General features: G+C 41.1%; 2 protein-coding genes across 8 annotated transcripts in view; both read right to left on the bottom strand.

Annotated features, from left to right (window-relative positions):
- Positions 1-10542, bottom strand: part of CSNK1G1 (casein kinase 1 gamma 1) — a 47330-nt gene extending 36788 nt beyond the window's left edge. For 3 of the 7 annotated variants that reach the window (XM_042472833.1, XM_042472832.1, XM_042472831.1), the window contains exons 1-2: positions 10208-10376; positions 870-1262 (exon numbers count right to left, since the gene is read on the bottom strand). In XM_042472833.1, coding sequence (XP_042328767.1) covers positions 870-1047 — 178 coding nt within the window. In that variant the 5' untranslated portion in view covers positions 1048-1262; positions 10208-10376. Of the gene's footprint in view, positions 1-869; positions 1263-1974; positions 2114-10207; positions 10377-10409 lie in introns of those variants that run through there. The other 4 variants (XM_042472828.1, XM_042472827.1, XM_042472830.1 and 1 more) reach the window with 4 other exon arrangements.
- Positions 10543-12082: 1540 nt separating this feature from the next.
- On the bottom strand, positions 12083-18496 carry PCLAF (PCNA clamp associated factor). Its single transcript, XM_042471448.1, has 4 exons — positions 18348-18496; positions 16035-16112; positions 14381-14542; positions 12083-12495 (listed from the first exon to the last, which is right to left on the bottom strand). Coding segments are annotated over exons 1-4 (294 nt in total). The 5' UTR covers positions 18400-18496; the 3' UTR covers positions 12083-12493.
- Positions 18497-19621: the final 1125 nt, after the last annotated feature.

Below are 19621 nucleotides of genomic sequence, written 5' to 3'. Positions count from 1 at the left end.
TCTATCATATGTTAATTACACATTTTATTAAAAAGGGGAAAGAGGTATATTATTTTCCATATGAATTACACTGATCACAAAGTAGTAAGAATATGCTTATTTAAACATTTCAGATACAATTGCAAATATTATAACTTGCGTAGCCTTTTAACTGTCAAATGGTTCCACTGCCTTTACTGTGTACCCTCAAAACAAAGGTAGGTCACCATTATTCCAATTTTCCAGTTAAAGAATGAAGGTCGCAAAGTAGCCGTTTACTCAAAGGGAATGCTGTGACTTGAACCCAGACCTCCAACATGCAAGTCTGTATCCCCTAAACCAGGAGTAGGTAAAACATGCCCTCCCCCAGTATTTTTGGGCTGCAAATCTCAGCATCTCTCACCACAGGCTATGTTAGCTAGGGGAAATAGAAGTTGCTGTCCAACAGTATCTGGACAGCTGTATTTTGTCAACCCATGCATTAGATCATTAGATCTCCTAAGAGTTTTGTGAAGAAGCAAAACAATTACATGTAACCATCCACAGACCTGTAACAAATGCATATCTGAAGTTGGCTTGATTTATAAATGCAAAATCTTTTTATACCAATTCAGACTGAGCCCTCAATGATTTCCAAGGTACGCAGTACCACTCCATCTGGACAGTGGACAGGTCCAGGAGGGGGTTAGGGAAAAGGGGGAAGCAGGGGTGCGTTAGGAGGGTGTTGGCACTACATAAGTGTTTGTACATACTCTGTATCAGTGGTTCCCAAATATTTTCAGGCTACCAGCCTCTTTCCTCTTGTGTGACAACATTCTAAATTGACTGGAAGGTTTTAAAGCAACCAACTAAAACAGTTGAACCATAGGTGCAAACCAGTGTGATCTTACCTAGTCTGAGCTCCCCAAAATTTCCACAGCCTATCTTCTTGCCAACTCTGAAATTCGGCCCAACCATAAGAACGCCAGTAGCCGAAGATGAACTTGATCCCCGGGAACTATGTGTACTTCTTCCTGGATTTGCTTTTGATGCTCTCCTATCATCTTTCTCCCTAGTAAGATGGTCCATGTTCTTAAAATAAAAATATCTGCCAGAAATCAGGATTTGGACTTTGCACTTAATTCTTGAAGAGAGAAATATACATCCAGAAGGATCATTGGTTCAAACTATAAAACCATTTGGAGATATTTTGGCAACATATCCAGGTTGTTCAGGTACCAACAAAGGACATTCAATTGATGATGTCAAAGCCCTTCACAAGATAGAGGAAAATCTCAGACAACCTACAAAAGAAAGGGAGGAGAAAAGCAACAGTAAGGCCAATATCATATTTATAAAAGAACAGGCTGCTCGCTAAAATATAACACAATGCCAACTATTTCAGAGTGAGCATTTTCAATGGGTTCAACAGTTCCGATATAACTTTTTGTAACGCTAAGTTATACATAATACATTTTTTGCTTCTAAAGTAGTAACATTTGTTACTGATAAGGAAATACCCAATATTACAATTATCACCTGAATATATGTTTACTGTTTACAAAACACCAAGGAAACGCACATAAATGTTTGGAAAAGTTTACATCTCTAGAGACACGGCAAGGAGGCTTCACTCTTGCTAGAAAAAGCTATTGCCAGTTAATGTGCAAGAACACAGATCAACACATTTTTGTGTATGCGAGTTGGTTGCATTGTAGTGTTCATGAGAATCTTGACATGCTCACCTAAGAGATTACTGTTGTGGAACCAGGTAGTGCTGGCAACGGGGCTATGGATAGCTTTAGATGTCCAAACTCAAACAGGTTGAGAAAAACCTAATTTAAATATAGGATATACATAATTCAAGCTCACCTATCAGTTGAGATTTTACTGCCTAGTCCATCTGTGGATGTTGCAACATATGAAGTAAAGGGTGGCTTTATGATCTCATTTGGAAAAAGAGCCACTTGCCAGTCAGAACAGACAGTACTGGACTAGGCAGACAAATTTACTGACCTTGTATAAAATAGTGTTGCTGTAAACACCTTATATACCTGTCAGCAAAAGGAAATGGCAACATGTCATTTAAAAGGCACAGAATAAAACAGACTTTAAAAAAATAAAGCATAAATATACCCCTAAGAGTTTGCTTTGTTTTTGTCTAGAGGAAAAACTAATATCAAAATAGGTAACACAAAGATGCTGAAAGGCTGATGACCTAATTTCATGTAGATTTAAAACAACACTACTGCCCACACTTTCTGCATTCCTATGGCAGCTAAACTAAGCTTTATTAGATTGACCTATGACTGCTAACTTAATTATTTGGTCATAGTTACCTCAGAAAGGATAGGTACGAAAGCATTTTGGTGTTTAAGTAAAAGAAAAATCTTACGTTCCCAGCTACATATCCTTATAAAAGCTAACTGATTAGTTAACAATGAACGGTTGCATCATCCTAGAATGTGAAAGACTCATAGAACATAGGTGGCTGTGATAACATAATGAAATTCAAATATATTCAAGGAGCACAACCACAGTCATTAGGAAGATAAAACATCTTCACAATTGATATAGGTGCTTCCATTTTTCAGGTAAAAATAACCAGTATATAATTAATGGACAGGTTTGGAAGTCCTCTGGAGTCTTCCCAGACAAATAAAAATCTGCTGAGCACTTACAGTAAACGGCACGCTACACTCTGCCATAGACTGGGCAAAAATCTTACACTGATTGTGCAACTTCCTTGAATCATCTTACATGGAAAGAGTGGTACAAAGAGAAGATCCTAGACACTGAGATCTGCATCCTTGAATATGCACAGAGAGGCGACCTCCGCTATTTATAATGGTGTGCCTATGGGGCTTGAATATGTGCGAGCCTCCATTTTCACAGGGGGGGTCCGGAATGGAGCAAAAATGGAGGGCCAACTCTGTGTGTGTGTGTGTGTGTGTGTGTGTGTGTGTGTGTGTATAAATTCATATACAGTTGGCCCTCCATTTTTTGCTCCTGTTTCTGATCTCTGGATCAGAGCTATTTCTGCTTACATTTAGGGTAGACAAAAGCAGACAGAGGGAAGAAAACTAAACTATTAACTTCCAGCTCAGTAAGTTCAAGTTGTGCACAATCATTAGAAATTCCCCTTCAAATCATACCAAACAGCTTAACTACTGTACTTTGATCAAGTTCAGTTAAAAAGAAGATAGGCCTTTGGGGGCTGGAAAAGTTGTGTTTTCCTGAGCAAAACTTATTTTTCGCTTGTCAAACAGGAAATGGGTGGCTCCATTATTGCTGTTGTCTAATAGAAGGATTTTTTTCCAGTGTGCATTATTACCTCTGTGCTTTGAAAGCATTCCCTAAAAATGACAACTAACAAGTAATGTAATATGGCTTTATACCATACTATGTCTTGTGTAGGATTTTCTATACACAGCTCTGTGAAGGCACTGGGAACTGAAAGGTGGACTGAAAATCTTTAAATCAACATAACATAAAATAAAGATGGCAAAACATTTCTGCACTTCTAAGCAAGGCTCTCCAATTACAACAATAATTACTTAAGAGATTCAATATTCTTTGGATAAACTGTAAGGACATGACGCATGACAAAAAACTAGATTTTGTACCTAGAGGTTTCTAAATATATGATAAAATACTTAAACATTAAAATGTTTGAAGCACTAACTGCACTCCTGCTAAAATATTCCTGGTAGTAGTGTAAACCTTTGAAGAAAGTTACTTTGTAGGTACTGATGCTGTAACAACAACATAAAAGATCAGATAGTGTTCACATAAGGAGGCCTGAAAATGTCACAAACACGGCAATCTTAAAACAACTCACTTTAGTACAGTACAACACTTCTGAAAAAGACTTATTCTGGTAGAATGTATTTATCACATTCACATTTTGAGCAATGATAAATCAGGTGGGTGTTTGAAATTACGTGGGAATGACCCAGTGTTTGTAGATCCCATGAGGAAAAAATCCATGAATGCAAAGCATTGTGACTATTAATATAGCATATCACTCATTTAGCTTGCATGAAAAGAGATGTAAATATTAACATGTATAGCCATATTGGAAGAGATGCAAGTAGAAGAGTCATATTCTTCTTCTTGGAATTAATTACACTTTTGCCACGTAACTCCAGCTCTGCACAATATTACTATTTAACTCTTAGCTTGGATAATGCACAAGGCCATTTAGACAATCAAACGTTCATCTAATAATGCAGAAGAAACCCTGTAAGAAACATTCACTGGGTCCAAGCGGCCCCTACCAATGGCACTCCTCCTACTCTCATTGTGTAATGGAAAACTATTAAAATGACCCCCAAAAGAACATTTCTTGGAAATGAGATTAATATCCTTGACTGTTTACCTGCAATATAGCCCCAATGAAACTGGATTATTATATTTAATGAAGTGCAGATGATGATAACAATGATGATGATGCTTTAAGAACGACGGGTGTTATTTGGGTTCCATTATTGGTCTACTGAACTAGAGACTCCAAATAGAAGAGAAGTTTGTGATTTAAATTAGGACTTTACTGTGAAAACCAGCAAAAGCAAAAGTTGTCACCTAACACTACCAAGCCACCAATGTATATACATATATTGGGGGGGGGGTGTGTGTATCTGAATAAATCTGCATAGTTTAACTACCTATTTGCAGATCAGTCAACAGCTCAATGTAGTTTCCATGGAAGCAGCTCACAGTTGTGCCCACGCATCAGCACTGAGAAACTGAACAAGTCGGTGGCTCCAGGAAGAGCCCAACTCCGATAGCGAAGGAGTTGGAAATAGGATTGTGCAGCGTTACATTCTGCTATACCCATATGTCACGGGTTAGAATAACTTCACTTAATATTTATGTTAACTGGTTCCTTTTCTTCCTCACCTGTCTTGCTAATGAGCTTGTTTCTACTACAACAGGTTAGCGTTCCTCAGTCATTTCTGTGCAATGCAGAGATCAACAAGTAAACAAGGCCTTGCTCACATTTATTAAAGTTTTCAACAAAGAGGAGCATAGCGATGCTCTTTTCCCTCATAAACCAAAGCGTATTTTAATTAATATTATGCCTAACAGAGATTCCAATAAAGCTGAAGACTGTTAACAAAATATCAGACCACAATATGCTAACATCTAAAGTACAGTTGGCTCTCCTTATCCCCGGATTTTTTATCCACGGATTCAAGCATCCATGGCTTGAAAATATTTTTTAAAATATACAAATTCCAAAAAAGCTAACCTTGATTTTGTCATTTTATATAAGGGATACCATTTTGCTAAACCATTATACTTAATGGGACTTGAGTATACATGGATTTTGTTATCTGTGGGAGATTCTGGAACCAAACCCCAGCAGTTAACAAGGACCCACTGTATAACGCAAACCATGTAATTCCAGTTGTCCAAGGCATCTAAACATACTGCTAAAGCAAACATTATATTGTTTCTGGTTGTGTTAGGGCTTTCCCATAGACCGTCCATTCCAATTAAGGAGGCTAGCATTTTCAAAATGAGGCTCCATTATGGTCCCTTGTTATTTTCTCTTCTTGCATACAGATACACAGCTCAAATCAAAATCCCAAGCAGGTGTATATGGACAAAGGTGTTTTCTTAGAACCCATGCTATGACCAGCTTTATAAACACACACTCCTATCAAACTGGGCACAGTAATTAATATGTATTTAATGAAGCCCACAGTACTGGATCATTTCCCTAGTTCCAGCATAACATTTCTTATTCGGCCGGCTTAAAAGCATTTAATCACATTATACTGCAATCAACTGAGCTTCTATCCTCACAAGCATGCTTAACACCAGACTGCTGGAATAAGAACTGCTAAGACCTATCTCTTGCCCATATTTCTGAAGTTTGCTCTTTTTCCATATGTCAACAGGTAAGAAAACATAGTAAAGCAGCGTCTAATAGTACAGACTGGTAAGGCACACACAATGGTAGGAACAAAACATCTAGTAATATCACCAAGATACACTAGCAGTGCTGTGTGCATGGAACATCATGTACAACACATAGGAATCACTCATATGCTATTGAAATACAAAACAAGTTAAATGACACCAGAGAAGGAGTAGGGGCTCTCTACACACACAGAAATTCTCTCTCTCAATCTCCCTCTCTCTCTCTCTATATATATATATATACACACACACACACACACACACACACACACACACATATATATATAGTGTCTCTTGAAGCATGGGAATACCTACAGGTTAATGTACAATTTGGGAAACATCTGCAAAGTACCAACCATGTTACACTGCTCTTCTAAAAACTGCTTTTAGACCCCTAAAACGCAGTCCAAATCTAACTTGGGAGGTTGGTACAGTAAACTCAGCATAATATGCTTATAACTACCTCAATTGCATATTACTACATCCACCAACATGTCTATTTCAGCACTGTTACACACCACATCTGTCTTGTAAACTTGGCTGTTTCAATCTGGATACATAGGCCTGTTACAGACTGCCAAAATAAAGCTGCTTTGGGTCTCTTTGGAGGTATGCTGTTTAAATGATGCATGCATCCTAAGAATCTGGAAGCTGCACCAAAGCTGCACTCCAGTGCTTAGGAATGGAGAGTGGCTTTGGCGCAACCTCCGGACTCTTAGGACCCATGCATCATTTAAATAGCATACCTCCAAAGAGACCCGAAGCAGCTTTATTTTGGCAGTCTGTAACAGGCCATAATAAATAAATTAAGTCCAACTTCTCCTTCTGGGTCATGTCTTTTTATACCGTAAGCCTGAGAGCAGGGAACTGTCAAATTAACTCTCTGTAAACTGTTGTGAAAGTCTCTGTGGCTGAAGAATGGGGGTATAAATATTCTAAATCAATAACAAATAAAAACAAACATGACAAGATAATATAACTCTAACAATAAATTGCTTTTCTTCATACAGGTAATGTCCAATTCTCCTCCAGTTCCGCAGGCAATAAAGCACTGAAGGTAGCCAGTGATCAGCAAAAGATTAGCCTCTGTTTGGACTTTCAAATACTAAATAATAATAAATTGCTGCAGTTTATAGAGTGAGTCAAGAAGGCTTGGAAACAAAGCATAAAACATGAAAAAGGGCCAGGTTAGAAAGGAAGCAGAAAACTTCCAATGCTTTCAGTGAAGCTGCATCCTCACTCTGACATTGCTTGGCCTGGCTTCCCAAAAGGAATAGCCCTTTAGTCTGGGTCCCATACTGGGAGAAATGCAAGATATACAAGAATGGATGAATGAAAGAACCAGAGTCTGTGAGCCGCTTTGAATCCCAACTTTGGGGAAACTGTGAGCTGCTTTGAGTGCTCATTTGGGGAAGAAAGCGGGTTTCAGAGAAACAAGTCATTCCAGACAAATCTTATCTCTTTCTTTGATAAAATTACCAGCTTGGTAGATGAAGGGAATGCTATGGATATAGTTTATCTTGGTATCAGTAAGGCCTTTGACAAGGTTCCCCATGACATTCTTGCAAACAAGCTTGTAAAATGTGGGCTAGACAAAGTAACTGTTACATGGATTTGTAACTGGTTGACCGGCCGAACCCAAAGGGTGCTCAACAATGGCTCCTTTTCATCTTGGAGAGAAGTGACCAGTGGGGTCCTAGAGGTCTGTTCTGGGCCCAGTGCTATTCAACATCTTTATCAATGACCTGGATGACAGAATTGGGAGCATACTTATCAAATTTGCAGACGACACCAAATTAGGAGGAACAGCTAATACTCCAGAGGACAGGATCAAAATTCAAAATTTCCTTAATAGATTAGAAAGCTGGGCCAAAGCTAACAAAATGAAATTCAACACGGAGAAATGTAAGGTATTGTACTTAGGGCGGAAAAATGAAATGCACAGATATAGGATGGGAGACACTTGGCTGAATGAAACTATGTGTGAAAGGGATCTGGGAGTCCAAGTAGACAACAAGTTGAACATGAGTCAACAGTGCGATGCGGCAGCTAACAAGGCCAATGCAATTTTAGGCTGCATCAATAGAAGTATAGTGTATAGATCAAGGGAAGTAATAGTGCCAGTCTATTCTGCTTTGGTCAAGCCCCACCTGGAATACTGTGTCCAGTTCCGGGCACCACAATTTACAAAGGATGTGGAGAAACTGGAGCCTTGTGTCCAAAGGAGGGCGACAAAAATGGTGAAGGGTCTGGAAACCATGCCCTATGAGGAACGACTCAGGGAACTGGGGATGTTTAGCCTGGAGAAGAGAAGGTTAAGAGGGTGATATGATAACCCTGTTTAAATATTTGAAGGGATGTCATGTTGAGGAGGGAGCAAGTTTGTTTTCTGCTGCTCCAGAGAACAGAACAAGGAGCAAAGGACTCAAACTATAGGAAAAGAGATTCCACCTCAACATTAGGAGGAACTTCCTGACAGTGGAACAAACTCCTTCCTCGGAGTGTAATGGAGTCTCCTTCCTTAGAGGTTTTTAAGCAGAGGCTGGATGGCCATCTGTCAGAGATGCTTTGATTGACAGTCCCTGCATGGCCAAATGGGGTTGGACTGGATGGCCCTTGTGCTCTCTTCCAAATTTATGATTCTATGATTCTATGTAAACAAATATGTCACTCAAAGCCTTTATTACAGTCCACTGACCTTCAGGCCATAAAACAATTGAAAAGTCAATGTTAAAACAGGACTGGCATATAGATAAAACAAACTTATAAGCAATATAAGCATAAGTATACATGGATAAATATATATGATATAATATATAGAGATGTTATATATGATAGATACATGTAAATATATATGTACTGCATATGCTATATTTATATATTTTATCTAATACAGTGGTACCTCGGGTTACGAAATTAATTCGTTCCGCCGCCGCTTTCGTAACCCGAAAAGCCTTCGCAAGCCGAAAACCCATAGGCGCTAATGGGGAAAAGCCGCGATTTCGTGTGAAATAGCGCCGAAAAGCACCAAAATTTTCTTCGTAACCCGAAATAACCTTCATAACCCGGAACAGTTATTTCCTATGGGATTTTTTCGTATCCCGGAAATTTCGTAACGTGGGTATTTCGTATCCCGGGGTACCACTGTATTAATATGTATTACAGTGGTACCTCGGGTTACGAAATTAATTCGTTCCGCGGCTAATTTCGTAACCCGAAAAACCTTCGTAACCTGAATTGCCATAGGCGCTAATGGAAAAAAAGCCGCGGCTCTGCCGCGGCTCCATTGAAAATAGCGCCGAGGTTTTTTCGTAACCCGAAAAAACCTTCGTAAGCCGAAACAATAAATCCCTATGGGATTTTTTCGTATCCCGAAAAATTCGTAAGCTGGGTAATTCGTATCCCGGGGTACCACTGTATATATGATTGGTTTATTGAAACTGAGGAATAAATAGAGATCAGAATGGCCTCCTCCTTGTTGGCCAAGACTTACTGTTCTTTAATATTGTAATCCGCCCTGAGTCCCAATTTCGGGAGAAGAGAAGAATACAAATAAACATAATAACTATAATAATAGTACTAATAAATACAGTAATTCTCTTTTCACGTTCTATTTTTTTATGTTTTAACTGTACCATTTTGTTTATTTGTTTTTTTATACTATAATCCATCCTGAGTCCCAATTCTGGGAGAAGGACGGGATATAAACAAATACAATGACAATAACAAAATACTGTACAGAAATTCTGTTTTAATGTTATTATTTTTGTATGTTTTAATTGTACTGGGTTTTTTGGGGAAAAATATATTGTAAGGTGTCTTGAGCCCAAATTTTGGGGAGATAAATATAATATAATATATATGTGTGTGTGTGTATAATATCTACATATATCTATATCTATATATCTATACAGATATATAGATAGAATATACATAATATAATATATATATATACACACAAACACATGATATACATAATACATATATATATATATAATATGCATAATATATATATATAATATACATAACATACATAACATATATATGTATATATTCTGTAGGCATATGTATATAGAATATATATATATATTATATATATATATATATAATTAAAATAACAGCGCTGTGTAAATTTACAGCGCTTCATAAATAAAGGATAATAATAATAATAATAATAATAATAATAATAAATAAACCAAACCACTAAAGAAAACAAAGGACTACTTCTGTGAGGAGGAAGCCAGAGCCCTTCCCTTCCTCCTCCCTTCGCAGCCCCACAGAGAGGCAACAGCCATCTCCTCCATTCACACGAACACACCGAACCCGTGTCCCGCCGGCGGCGAAGGAAGGCGGAAGGCATGTAACCTTGTTAAAACCCGAGGCGCTCCCCTTCGGCCTCCTCGCTCCTTCCCTCTCTTCGCCTTTTCCCTCAGGAGAACCCACACAAAGCCCGGCCGAGGGGCGCCAAGGGACGGAAGCCGCGGAGGCCCAAAGCCTTCCGCGGAGGAAGCGCGCCCTACCGTCCTGAGGGGCAGCGCCTTCTCCCTGAAGGAAGGCAGGACCGGAGGAGGGGGCGCCAACCCGGGGCCACTGCCCCCTCCTTCCTTCCTTCGCCAAGCGCTCCGACGCCGACCCGGAAGTCCTTCCCTGAGGACACGCCCCTCCGCCCGACCAGCGCCCTATCAGCGAGACGCCAGACGAACCCAGGCGCCCTCACAGAACTGCTTCCGGGTCGCGGCCGCCGCGAACGCTCCTTAGCAACCGCGTTCGGTTGCTAAGAGGAAGTGGGCTGGGATTGGGCCCTCCTTGGCCTGCGTCCGTATGGGAGAAATAACCCGGTTTGGGCGCCGCTTTAACGCTTCTCCGGCTCCAGGCTGTGGAGCTTTTCAGACTCCCAGACCCTCGAGGCGGAAGAGAGTTAAAGCGGGGCCAAAAGCGGGTCATTCCTTCAGTGTGGACGCAGCCATTTCCAAAATCTAAAATATACACACACACACACACACACACACATATATATATATGTAGATATATAGACATATATATATATAGATAGATATATAATTGCCATTGAACATGCAATTCATTAACTCTTGTATCGTTTAATTGTATCTTAAGAGGGATTGAAGGTTTGGGAATACAGTACGTTTTTTAACCTTTGCATCTTGTAGAGGGGCGGCATATAAACAAATCCTATTATTATTATTAACATTTACAAAGTATTCCCCCCCCCACTACTATTCCCTTCTCCTTTTTAGATTGTAAGCCTGAGGGCAGGGAACCGTCTATTATCCCTTCTGTTGTAAGCCCCCCAGATTCTTGGGCGGCATATAAATGAATCCTATTATTATTGTTATTATTACTATTATTGCAGAAATGCCAACTTATTGTTTGGGATGCAGACTGGCACACACAAAAAAACGCTCCCTTGATCGCTCATTGCAGGGAACTGCCTAAGTAAGAAAAAAACGCTCATGCCAACCAATGTTCTTTCCTTTACAAGATCATGGCTTTGCATGTGGATCACCCATGTCATGGTTTTTGGGGCTCTGTGGCCATGTTCTAGAAGAGTTTCTTCCTGATGTTTTGCCAGCATCTGTGGCTGGCGTCTTCAAAGACAAAACATCAGGAAGAAACTCTTCTAGAACATGGCCACAGAGCCCCAAAACCCCACAAAGAGCGATGGATGCCGGCCATGAAAGCCTTCGACTTCACATGCATATCATGGGCTTCTCTTGGGAAGGTTTGTTCAGGGGTTTGCCATTGCTTTCCTCTGGGGCTGAGAGTGTGACCTGCCCAGGGTCACCCAAAGGCTTACAGGGCCAAGCGGGGAATTGAACCCTAGTCTCCGGAGTCAGAAGTCCATCACTAAAACCACTATGCCATAAGTATCATAGAGTTGGAAGAGAGCGCAAGGGCCCTGATCCAGTCCAGCCCCATTCTGCCGTGCAGGAACTCTCCATCATAGCACCCCCTTTGACAGATGGCCATCCAGCCTCTGTTTAAAGACCTCTAAGGCCATGCTAGTCCTCTAAACTGGATCATTTCTGCAATGTGGATGTAGCCTAAGGCAAGCCGTATTTCAATTTAAAGAACAAAGGGATTATTCTATTTGTAAATTAATTACAATAGAAGCTTCTCAAATTTCCAATAGGATTACATTTGGTGGTCAAAAAGAAAAGCCGGACACATTCAGTTAATACAAACACATATTTATTTATTTTTAACAAACTTTTTTTTATTAACAGTCATAGGGCACAAGATTTTAAGGAAGTGCATAAAGAAGTAAATTGCATTTAATATAAAACTCCTGATTTACCAAGCATTGTTATGCTTATTGGTAGTTAAGCGCTTAGGAAATACTGGTTTCAATTCCCTTTAAACAGTCATTCAAGTTTCGGGTCGTTTGGTACAACAAAACAGCCTAGCTGGACTTTCGTAAAGCCCTTTATATTCAAAGCAAACATTCAGAATATATACAGAGTTACACACAATGTCATTATAAGGTACGGAGCATGGCAAGGTCCGCCAGCAAGAGGTGAGACTGGGTCCCGTTTGGTCATCTTCCAAAGCTGATTTGTGCTGCAATAGGGAAGCAGGGAACACGCTCTGAAGAAGCAAAAATGATGTGAAGGTCAGTAAGAGTGGTCCAAACCCACATTGTGCTGGTACTGCGATAATGCAACAGCTATCCTTTGCTTTGCAGTCCTTGGAGCTGCCAGGGATGTAGCGGGGGGGGGGGGGGGGGGCCCCCCCCCCCTTAGATAAAAAAAAAAGGGGGGGGCCCCCCCCCCCCCCCCCCCCCCAAATAGGGGGGTGGCACTTAGCCCCCCCCCCCCCCCCCGCTTCCCAAAATCCTGGCTATGTCCCTGGAGCTGCTCAAAACTCTAGAGTAGTCTAGCACTCCAGATGTCTCAGGAGTGGCACATATAGAAGAATGCCCACATTCGCTTGTTTGGTTCCGCTCTTTGCCGGAAATCGATCCTGCCCAGTAGCTGCACAGTTCTTCAAGTAGTAGGATTTAGTAAGATTCAAATGCCACCACATCAGAGATTCCAGAAACGAACCTTCTTAGATTGTACGCCACAGGCAGGTTTACTCTTATCTATTTATTGTTTGTACGTACAGGGCTGTGCAAATTTACAGCGCTATATAAATAAATACACTGGTGCCTCGAGTTACGAAATTAATTCGTTCCGCCATTCCTTTCGTAACCCGAAAATTTCGTAACCCGAAACACTTTTTCCATTGAAAATAACTAATGCGTTCTATGACCTCAGACTGAACATGCAAGTCAAAACAAAGTTACAATAGAGGCCTATTAAGCTAAGTACCGTACAATACAATGTAATGCAAAGTTGCCTGAGGCACTAAAGAGCTTAAGAATGACTTGCAGGTCCATTCTAAAGGTTTCTAAAGGATAAAGAAAAAAAGTTTTTTTCTTACCTTTGCTGGTCCTGGCATCTTAGAGTGAGGCAGGAGGAGGAGGAGGAGGAGGAGGAGGAGGAGGGGCAGCCAAAACACCCAAATTTAAACCCAGACAACCAATTCAACCAATTTAACAAAGTTAACCATTTTAACAACAATTTTTTTTTTTAATTTGGTGTTTTTTTTAAGGGTCATCAGCACCTTTGCCCTTCTTGGATGACGGTTCTCCCTCTTTTGTGAAGAACTGGTCCAAGGATGTCTGCTTTTGCCAGGCCTTAAGCAGGTTCCTAAAATGGCTAAGGCAGACATTATCATAATGGGCAATGGCATGGCTGGTGAACACCTTCTCAGGGTGATGCTTCTCAACATAAGAAGACACATTGTGGAATTGCCGCAAAATGTCTTTCATTTCTGCCGTTGGCAAAAATGCCCCTGCCGCCTCCTCCTCCTGGCCCCTGTCAAAATGGAGCACGTCCTCATCCACGGCCAAGTGTTGCATGGCCGCCAAGGCCTTGAGGTCCTCTGTTGTGAGGTCCTCACTGTGCTCCTCAATGAGTTCCTCCACGTCCTCGTCGTCCACGTCAAGTCCCTTAGCTAAGAGAAGGCTTTCCGTTAGCACTGGAAAGCCTATAGCTGCACTTTGCAGCATTTGAATTTCGCGCCGAAATGAATTTTGTAACCCGAAAAATATTTCGTAACCCGAAACAGTTTTTGCCAATCCAACTTTTTCGTATCCCGGAAACTTCGTAACCCGATCATTTCGTATCCCGAGGCACCAGTGTAATAACAACAACCTGACATTGGGCACTTCTCATCTCTGCCATCTCTGCCTCCTGACCAAATTTTCCAAATACTCTCTTTATACTAAACGACATTCCCATGACATCTGCAGCACCAAGAGCTAATTGAGAGGGCTAGACAACTAAGTATGGGTTCAAAGGCCAAATCTGAAGTGGGTCCACTATTCTTCACTCCAGAGTTTCAGTGATCAATGCAAAACAAACCATGTCACGTTGCAAAAATATTATTATGGTGGCTAACACTATGATACCCGTTTCTTACTTACATCTACTTGTTCCTATTCCACTGCATCCTGCTTCGTCGTCTGAACTGTGGTTCTCCTTCTCTGAGTGCTTTGGGGACTGTGTGAAGAATTCTCCTATTCCTTTTTGCCACGGCGGTGTCGGCCTCACACACACTGGATTGCCGCCAGCATATTTACTCTCAGCTGTAGAAGGAAGATAGGAGTGCATCAGTTCCCCAAAAGCCAAAAAGCCAACAACACAAAAGTACTGTGAATGCTTCCAATAAAAATAAAAAAAAAAACACGCATAAATGTACATTTTATATAGAGGAAATTGAGTGCATGAGATATCAGAATACAGGGTAGTCATGTTAGCTGTAAAATAAATACATAAATAATTTTTAATAAATAAATAAATACATAAATATATAAAACCTTTATGAGGTACACATCAGACAACATTTAAAAGCCTACTGGCTTTTCTCAGGCAAAGGTTATTTTAAACAAGTGAACAACACAGATCTGCATCTTGCTTAAGGAGCTATCGTTTTAAAATTCCATACTGTATTAGCATTCCTGACATATTGGAACTTACTTCATTTACTATAGGAACTTTAAGAGGTGTTATATATAACTTGGATTTTGATTTTAAAAATTACCACATTTCGTATATTAAGTGTGGTTATGTCAGAATGTAATTACAAATTTAACTTTTTATTTTTAAAAAATGTTACGAATGGAGCTATGAAGGACTGAACCCTTAAGGACACTTGGACTATAAGAAACCTCATTTTGTCTGAGAAAACAGACAAAAGCATAACCAGGAAAACCCAATAATGTTAGTAAAACAGAGCAACCTGTTTTGTCCTGAGTAGTTCTCCACAGTGCCAAGCAGAAGCGCAGCACTCGATCCCATAAAAAGAACTAGGGAAAAGACACCCAAACTTAAGAACTACACTTAGGCAAGATGCCGTATACAGTAAATGTCTACGCAGTACATAAGATGTTAGAAATTATGTAGGACGAGTAAATGTATAAAACTTTGTCTTAAACATTTTATGCATAATTCTAAAAGAAAGTGTTCCATAATCCCAATTTTTCTAGAAAAACTGCTTCAAGATAGAATAAAAACAGGCTTTTTTCATACTATCACATCTATAAATGAGGGAGACGATGATAGCTACCTGCCACGTTCTATTATGTTTACAAAAAAGCAAGTCCTGCTTAGTTTATGTAAGACAGTCCTCTCCACACACAACCCAAAGCCAATTTCGAGATATTGTTGCACCTTACTTTTGGTAGGATTGCCCTTAGATCTCAGAACGGATTCTATAATTCAGCACATCTTGGTAAATGTTCATCATTCAATATGAAAAAGCAACTACAGTACCTTTTTGTTGTATGGATTTTTTGTGTGTTTCTTGTTTCTTTCTATGGCTTTATATGGTTTATGCACAAAGAAAGACAAACAAAAATAAGAATTGCCATAAATATAAGAAGGTGGAGTAGAGAACACCTGGCATTCTAGATATTTTGGACTTCGGTTTCCTTAATCCCTTACTATTGGTCATGCTGGCAGAGGCCTCTGAGAGCAGAAGACCCAAATGGAGGGCCAAATGGTCATTCCTATTAAATAATGCCCATTATTCATAATCATGCCAACCAGGAATCAAGCCCTATCAACCTACACACTTACCTTTCCGTGATGTAGGAGACGAACTTACATTAGCACTACCAGAGCCAAGCACTTTCCGTGGAGCCCGGGCAGCTACAACTGGCATTGAAAGAGAAGGAAAGGGTTAAGAAAGATTCACTGTACAGCAGGGATTATAACATCATTTCTTTAAATTGGATTTTTAAAACATTTAAGAAAAAAAATTGTTTTAAATTAAAACTACGTTAATTTTAAATACTTTAACCATTAATACTGCTATTAATAGTAGTAATAATAGTAATAAAATTTATTCGGTCTTTGACCAGTACTGTATACTATTAATAGTAATATTAGTATAACCTAGTAAACATTGGTGGCAACCACACTGCAGAAACAATCCAGTCTGGCACCATTTTGCCACGACTCAACGCTATGGACTTCTGGGAATTATAGTTCTGTGAGCCTTTTAGCCTTCTCTGTCAGAGCTCTAGTGCCACAACTAACTACAATGCACAGACTTCCATAAAATTCCAGTTAAAGTTGCATCAAATGGGATTATTTCTGCAGTGCAGATGCAGCTGTTAAATACTAACACACCAGCCTTACAATTAACCACTAAAACCATTTACAGCCATAGCAAGTACATTGAGACAGGCTTTTTCTATGTAACTGAAAAACCAATTAAGTTCCTCAAATAGAATTGTACTCTACCCACCAAACAAGTCTTTTTTTAACCTGATAAGAATAAATTCACAAACGTTTCTTTTCCAATGCTGCCTTAGTTTTCTGAAGTTTAGACAGATTGGGTCAAGAAAGGATGAAGAAGACAGTTGTGTTGGTTCTTTTCTCCAGCGCTAATCTCTTAACTACCATAATAAGAGAACGTTTGCAGCAGTTACTAGTTATACTCATTGCAACATGGTGCTACACACCTCAGAATTTGATATAGCAATTTAAGTTGTCATCCAAAAGGATGCGTCTACACTATAGAATTGATGCAGTTTGACAATACTTTAATTACCACCGCTCCATCTTATGTAACCCTGGGACTGTTGTAGCAGCAGAGCACTCCGAAAGGCTAAATAGCTCCCAAAACTACCAACTCCAGGCTTCCATGGTGTACTGAGCCATGGCAGTTAAAAGTGGTGTCAAACTGCATTGGTTCTGTATTGTACAGAGACAGTGTGGAGGTGCAGTGGTTTGAGTGTTGGGTTAGGACTCTGGAGACCGGGGTTCGAATCCTGGCTCAGGCATGAAACCCATTGGGAAACCATGGGCAAGTCACACTCTCTCAGCCTCAGAGGATAGCCATGGCAAGCCCCCTTTCTAGAAACTTGCCATGAAAAACCCCAGAATGGCTCACCGCTTTAAGGTCACCATACGTCCGAAATGTTTAAATTTCTGCTTAAATGTTTAATGTTTATTAAAATAAAATGATTAAATGGTGCGTTTCTTACAAGCAAAAACAATAAGAAGAAAATGGGGTGGGGAGACTACTATAGCTAGTTAGGATACTATAGTAGACACTTCAACATTTGTCAGATCATTTGTGGCTGTTACCCAAGCTGCAGACCTGATTCAAGTGTGGAAGGACTTGAAGACACAATAACAACAACAACAACAACAACAACAACACCTCCTTCACAAATGCCTCTTCCTCTAAAGGAGTCTAGGGTGATGTCCACAACATTAAATCACTCTTTGTCCTGTGCCTTCAGGTGGTTTCTGGGGACCTTAAGGCGAAGCTATCCTGGGGTTTTCTTGGGAAGATTTGTTCAGGGGGGTTTGCCATGGCCTCCTCTGAGGCTGAGAGAGTGTGACCTGCCCTTAGGCGACCCTAAGGCAAACTATCCTGGGGTCTTCTTGGCAGTTTCTTCAGAGGGGACCATCCAGTCCAACCCATCCTGCCATGCAGGAACTCTCAGTCAAAGCACCCCATTGACAGATGCCATCCAAGGTTTGCCTGGCCACCCTACGAAACCGAGGCAGTGTGACTGCCCTTAGGAAGACTCTATCCTGGGCTTTTCTTAGCAATGTTTCTTCGAAGAGGGTTTGCCATGGCCATCCTGAGCGAGGATTGTCCACTCGCCCTTATGGCAACACTAAGGCTTCTTAGCATTGGGTTTCCTTGGCACTTTCTTCAGAGGCAGTGTGCCATTTTGCCATGGCCAGCTCTGAGGCAGAGAGGGTGTGATCGCCCCATAACTTCCCATGGCTGAGGCGGGATTCGAACCCTGGTCTCCAGCAGGTCATAGTCCCAACGCTCAAACCATCTTCCCAAGACCATAAGACCCCTTCCCTAATGAAAGGCCAAAGACTGAAGGCCCTCCCCGGGGTCCCGCGTCCCTAGCCTGCCTTTGCGGTAGGCTCCTCCGGTCCCGCCGCAGTCCGCCTTCGTCCGGACCATCCCCGCAAACAACGGCCGCCAGCGGAGCGGAGCGCACCAACCGCGCGCTGAGGCTTCCTCCCGCGAATGAGCCTCGAGAGCGGACTTTTCAAACAGCCAGCAGCAGTTTTGTCCTTCCCGCGCGCGCGCCCGGCTCCAATTGGCCCGAGCGGAGAGCCAGGTTGACCAATCAAAGGCGGCCCGCGCGAGTTCAAACCACGCCAACGCCAACGCGCTTTATACCCGCTTGGCTGAGGCGTCAGTCTCCTCTCCTCTTTGATTGGTCGAGAAAATAACTGGTTGGCAGGCGCTTCTGGCTCTTTGCTAGTGGAATTCTGGGAGTTGGAGTTTGTTGTGGCGCCTCTGGGCCCCACAACAAACTCCAACTCCCAGAATTCCATAGCAAAGAGCCAGAAAGCGCTGCCAAACCAGATTATTTCTCCAGTGTGGATGCTGTCAGAGTGTGACTTGTCCAGTTCTGAGGAGAAAGTGGGACATAAATTAAGTTTTCAACTCCCCTCAGAAACTCCACCATTAAATAGTTTAATTCTACTTTAATGTGCTTTCTTTGGAACTTCTTTTCATGGCACTGTGTGGTTCTTTTTCCACTAAAACCAGCTTTGAGTCCCAATCCTGAGGGGAGAGTGGGACATAAATTAAACAGGTCCAAAACACACTGCAGAAATCATCCAGTTTGAGGCAGCTTTAACTTGCCTTGGCTTAATATGCTAGGGAATTCTGGGAACTGTAGTTCTGTGAGACATTGAGCCTTCTCTATCAGAGAGCTCTGGTGCTACAACAAACTACAATTCCCAGGATTCCCTAGCTCTGAGCCAAGTTAAAGCCAAGCTGGGAATGAAACCCTAGTTTAGTCCAACATGGCAGAGATCTGGTGCCACAACACACAACCATTCCTATAATTCCATAGCATTGAACCATGGCAGTTAATTTTGGCAGTGCAGATGGAGCCTTAGGTCCAAATATGCAGTTTCAGACCGCCTTAAAGTGCTGTAGCTCTGTCCTATGGAATCCTGGGATTTGTAGTCATACCAGGTCTTTTGCCTTCTCTGCCTAAAGGTGCCAGTGCCTCACAAAGCTATAGAGCTGAGGATTCTGTACGATGGAGCCATAGCAGCTGAAGTGCTATCAAACAGCGTTATTTCTACAGTGTGGACGCACTTTAAGTAAAACAAAATACGTAATTAACTGGGACAAATAAGACATTTGAAATGGCTGCAAACGC

This window comes from Sceloporus undulatus, chromosome 6 (assembly GCF_019175285.1).
Source record: "Sceloporus undulatus isolate JIND9_A2432 ecotype Alabama chromosome 6, SceUnd_v1.1, whole genome shotgun sequence".
In the NCBI taxonomy this organism is placed as follows: Eukaryota; Metazoa; Chordata; class Lepidosauria; order Squamata; family Phrynosomatidae; genus Sceloporus; species Sceloporus undulatus.
Note: the sequence above shows the minus strand (reverse complement) of the source record. Positions and strands in the feature narration are given on the sequence as shown.

Bases quoted from the DNA above. Each gene is read 5' to 3' on its own strand.
- PCLAF (XM_042471448.1), bottom strand. From the start codon at position 18,399: ATGGTCCGGACGAAGGCGGACTGCGGCGGGACCGGAGGAGCCTACCGC. The intron at 16,113-18,347 runs GCAGGCTAGGGA...TTTCAATGCCAG, and splicing joins CGGAGGAGCCTACCGCAAAG to TTGTAGCTGCCCGGGCTCCA. The intron at 14,543-16,034 runs GTAAGTGTGTAG...TTCCTTCTACAG, and splicing joins GTCTCCTACATCACGGAAAG to CTGAGAGTAAATATGCTGGC.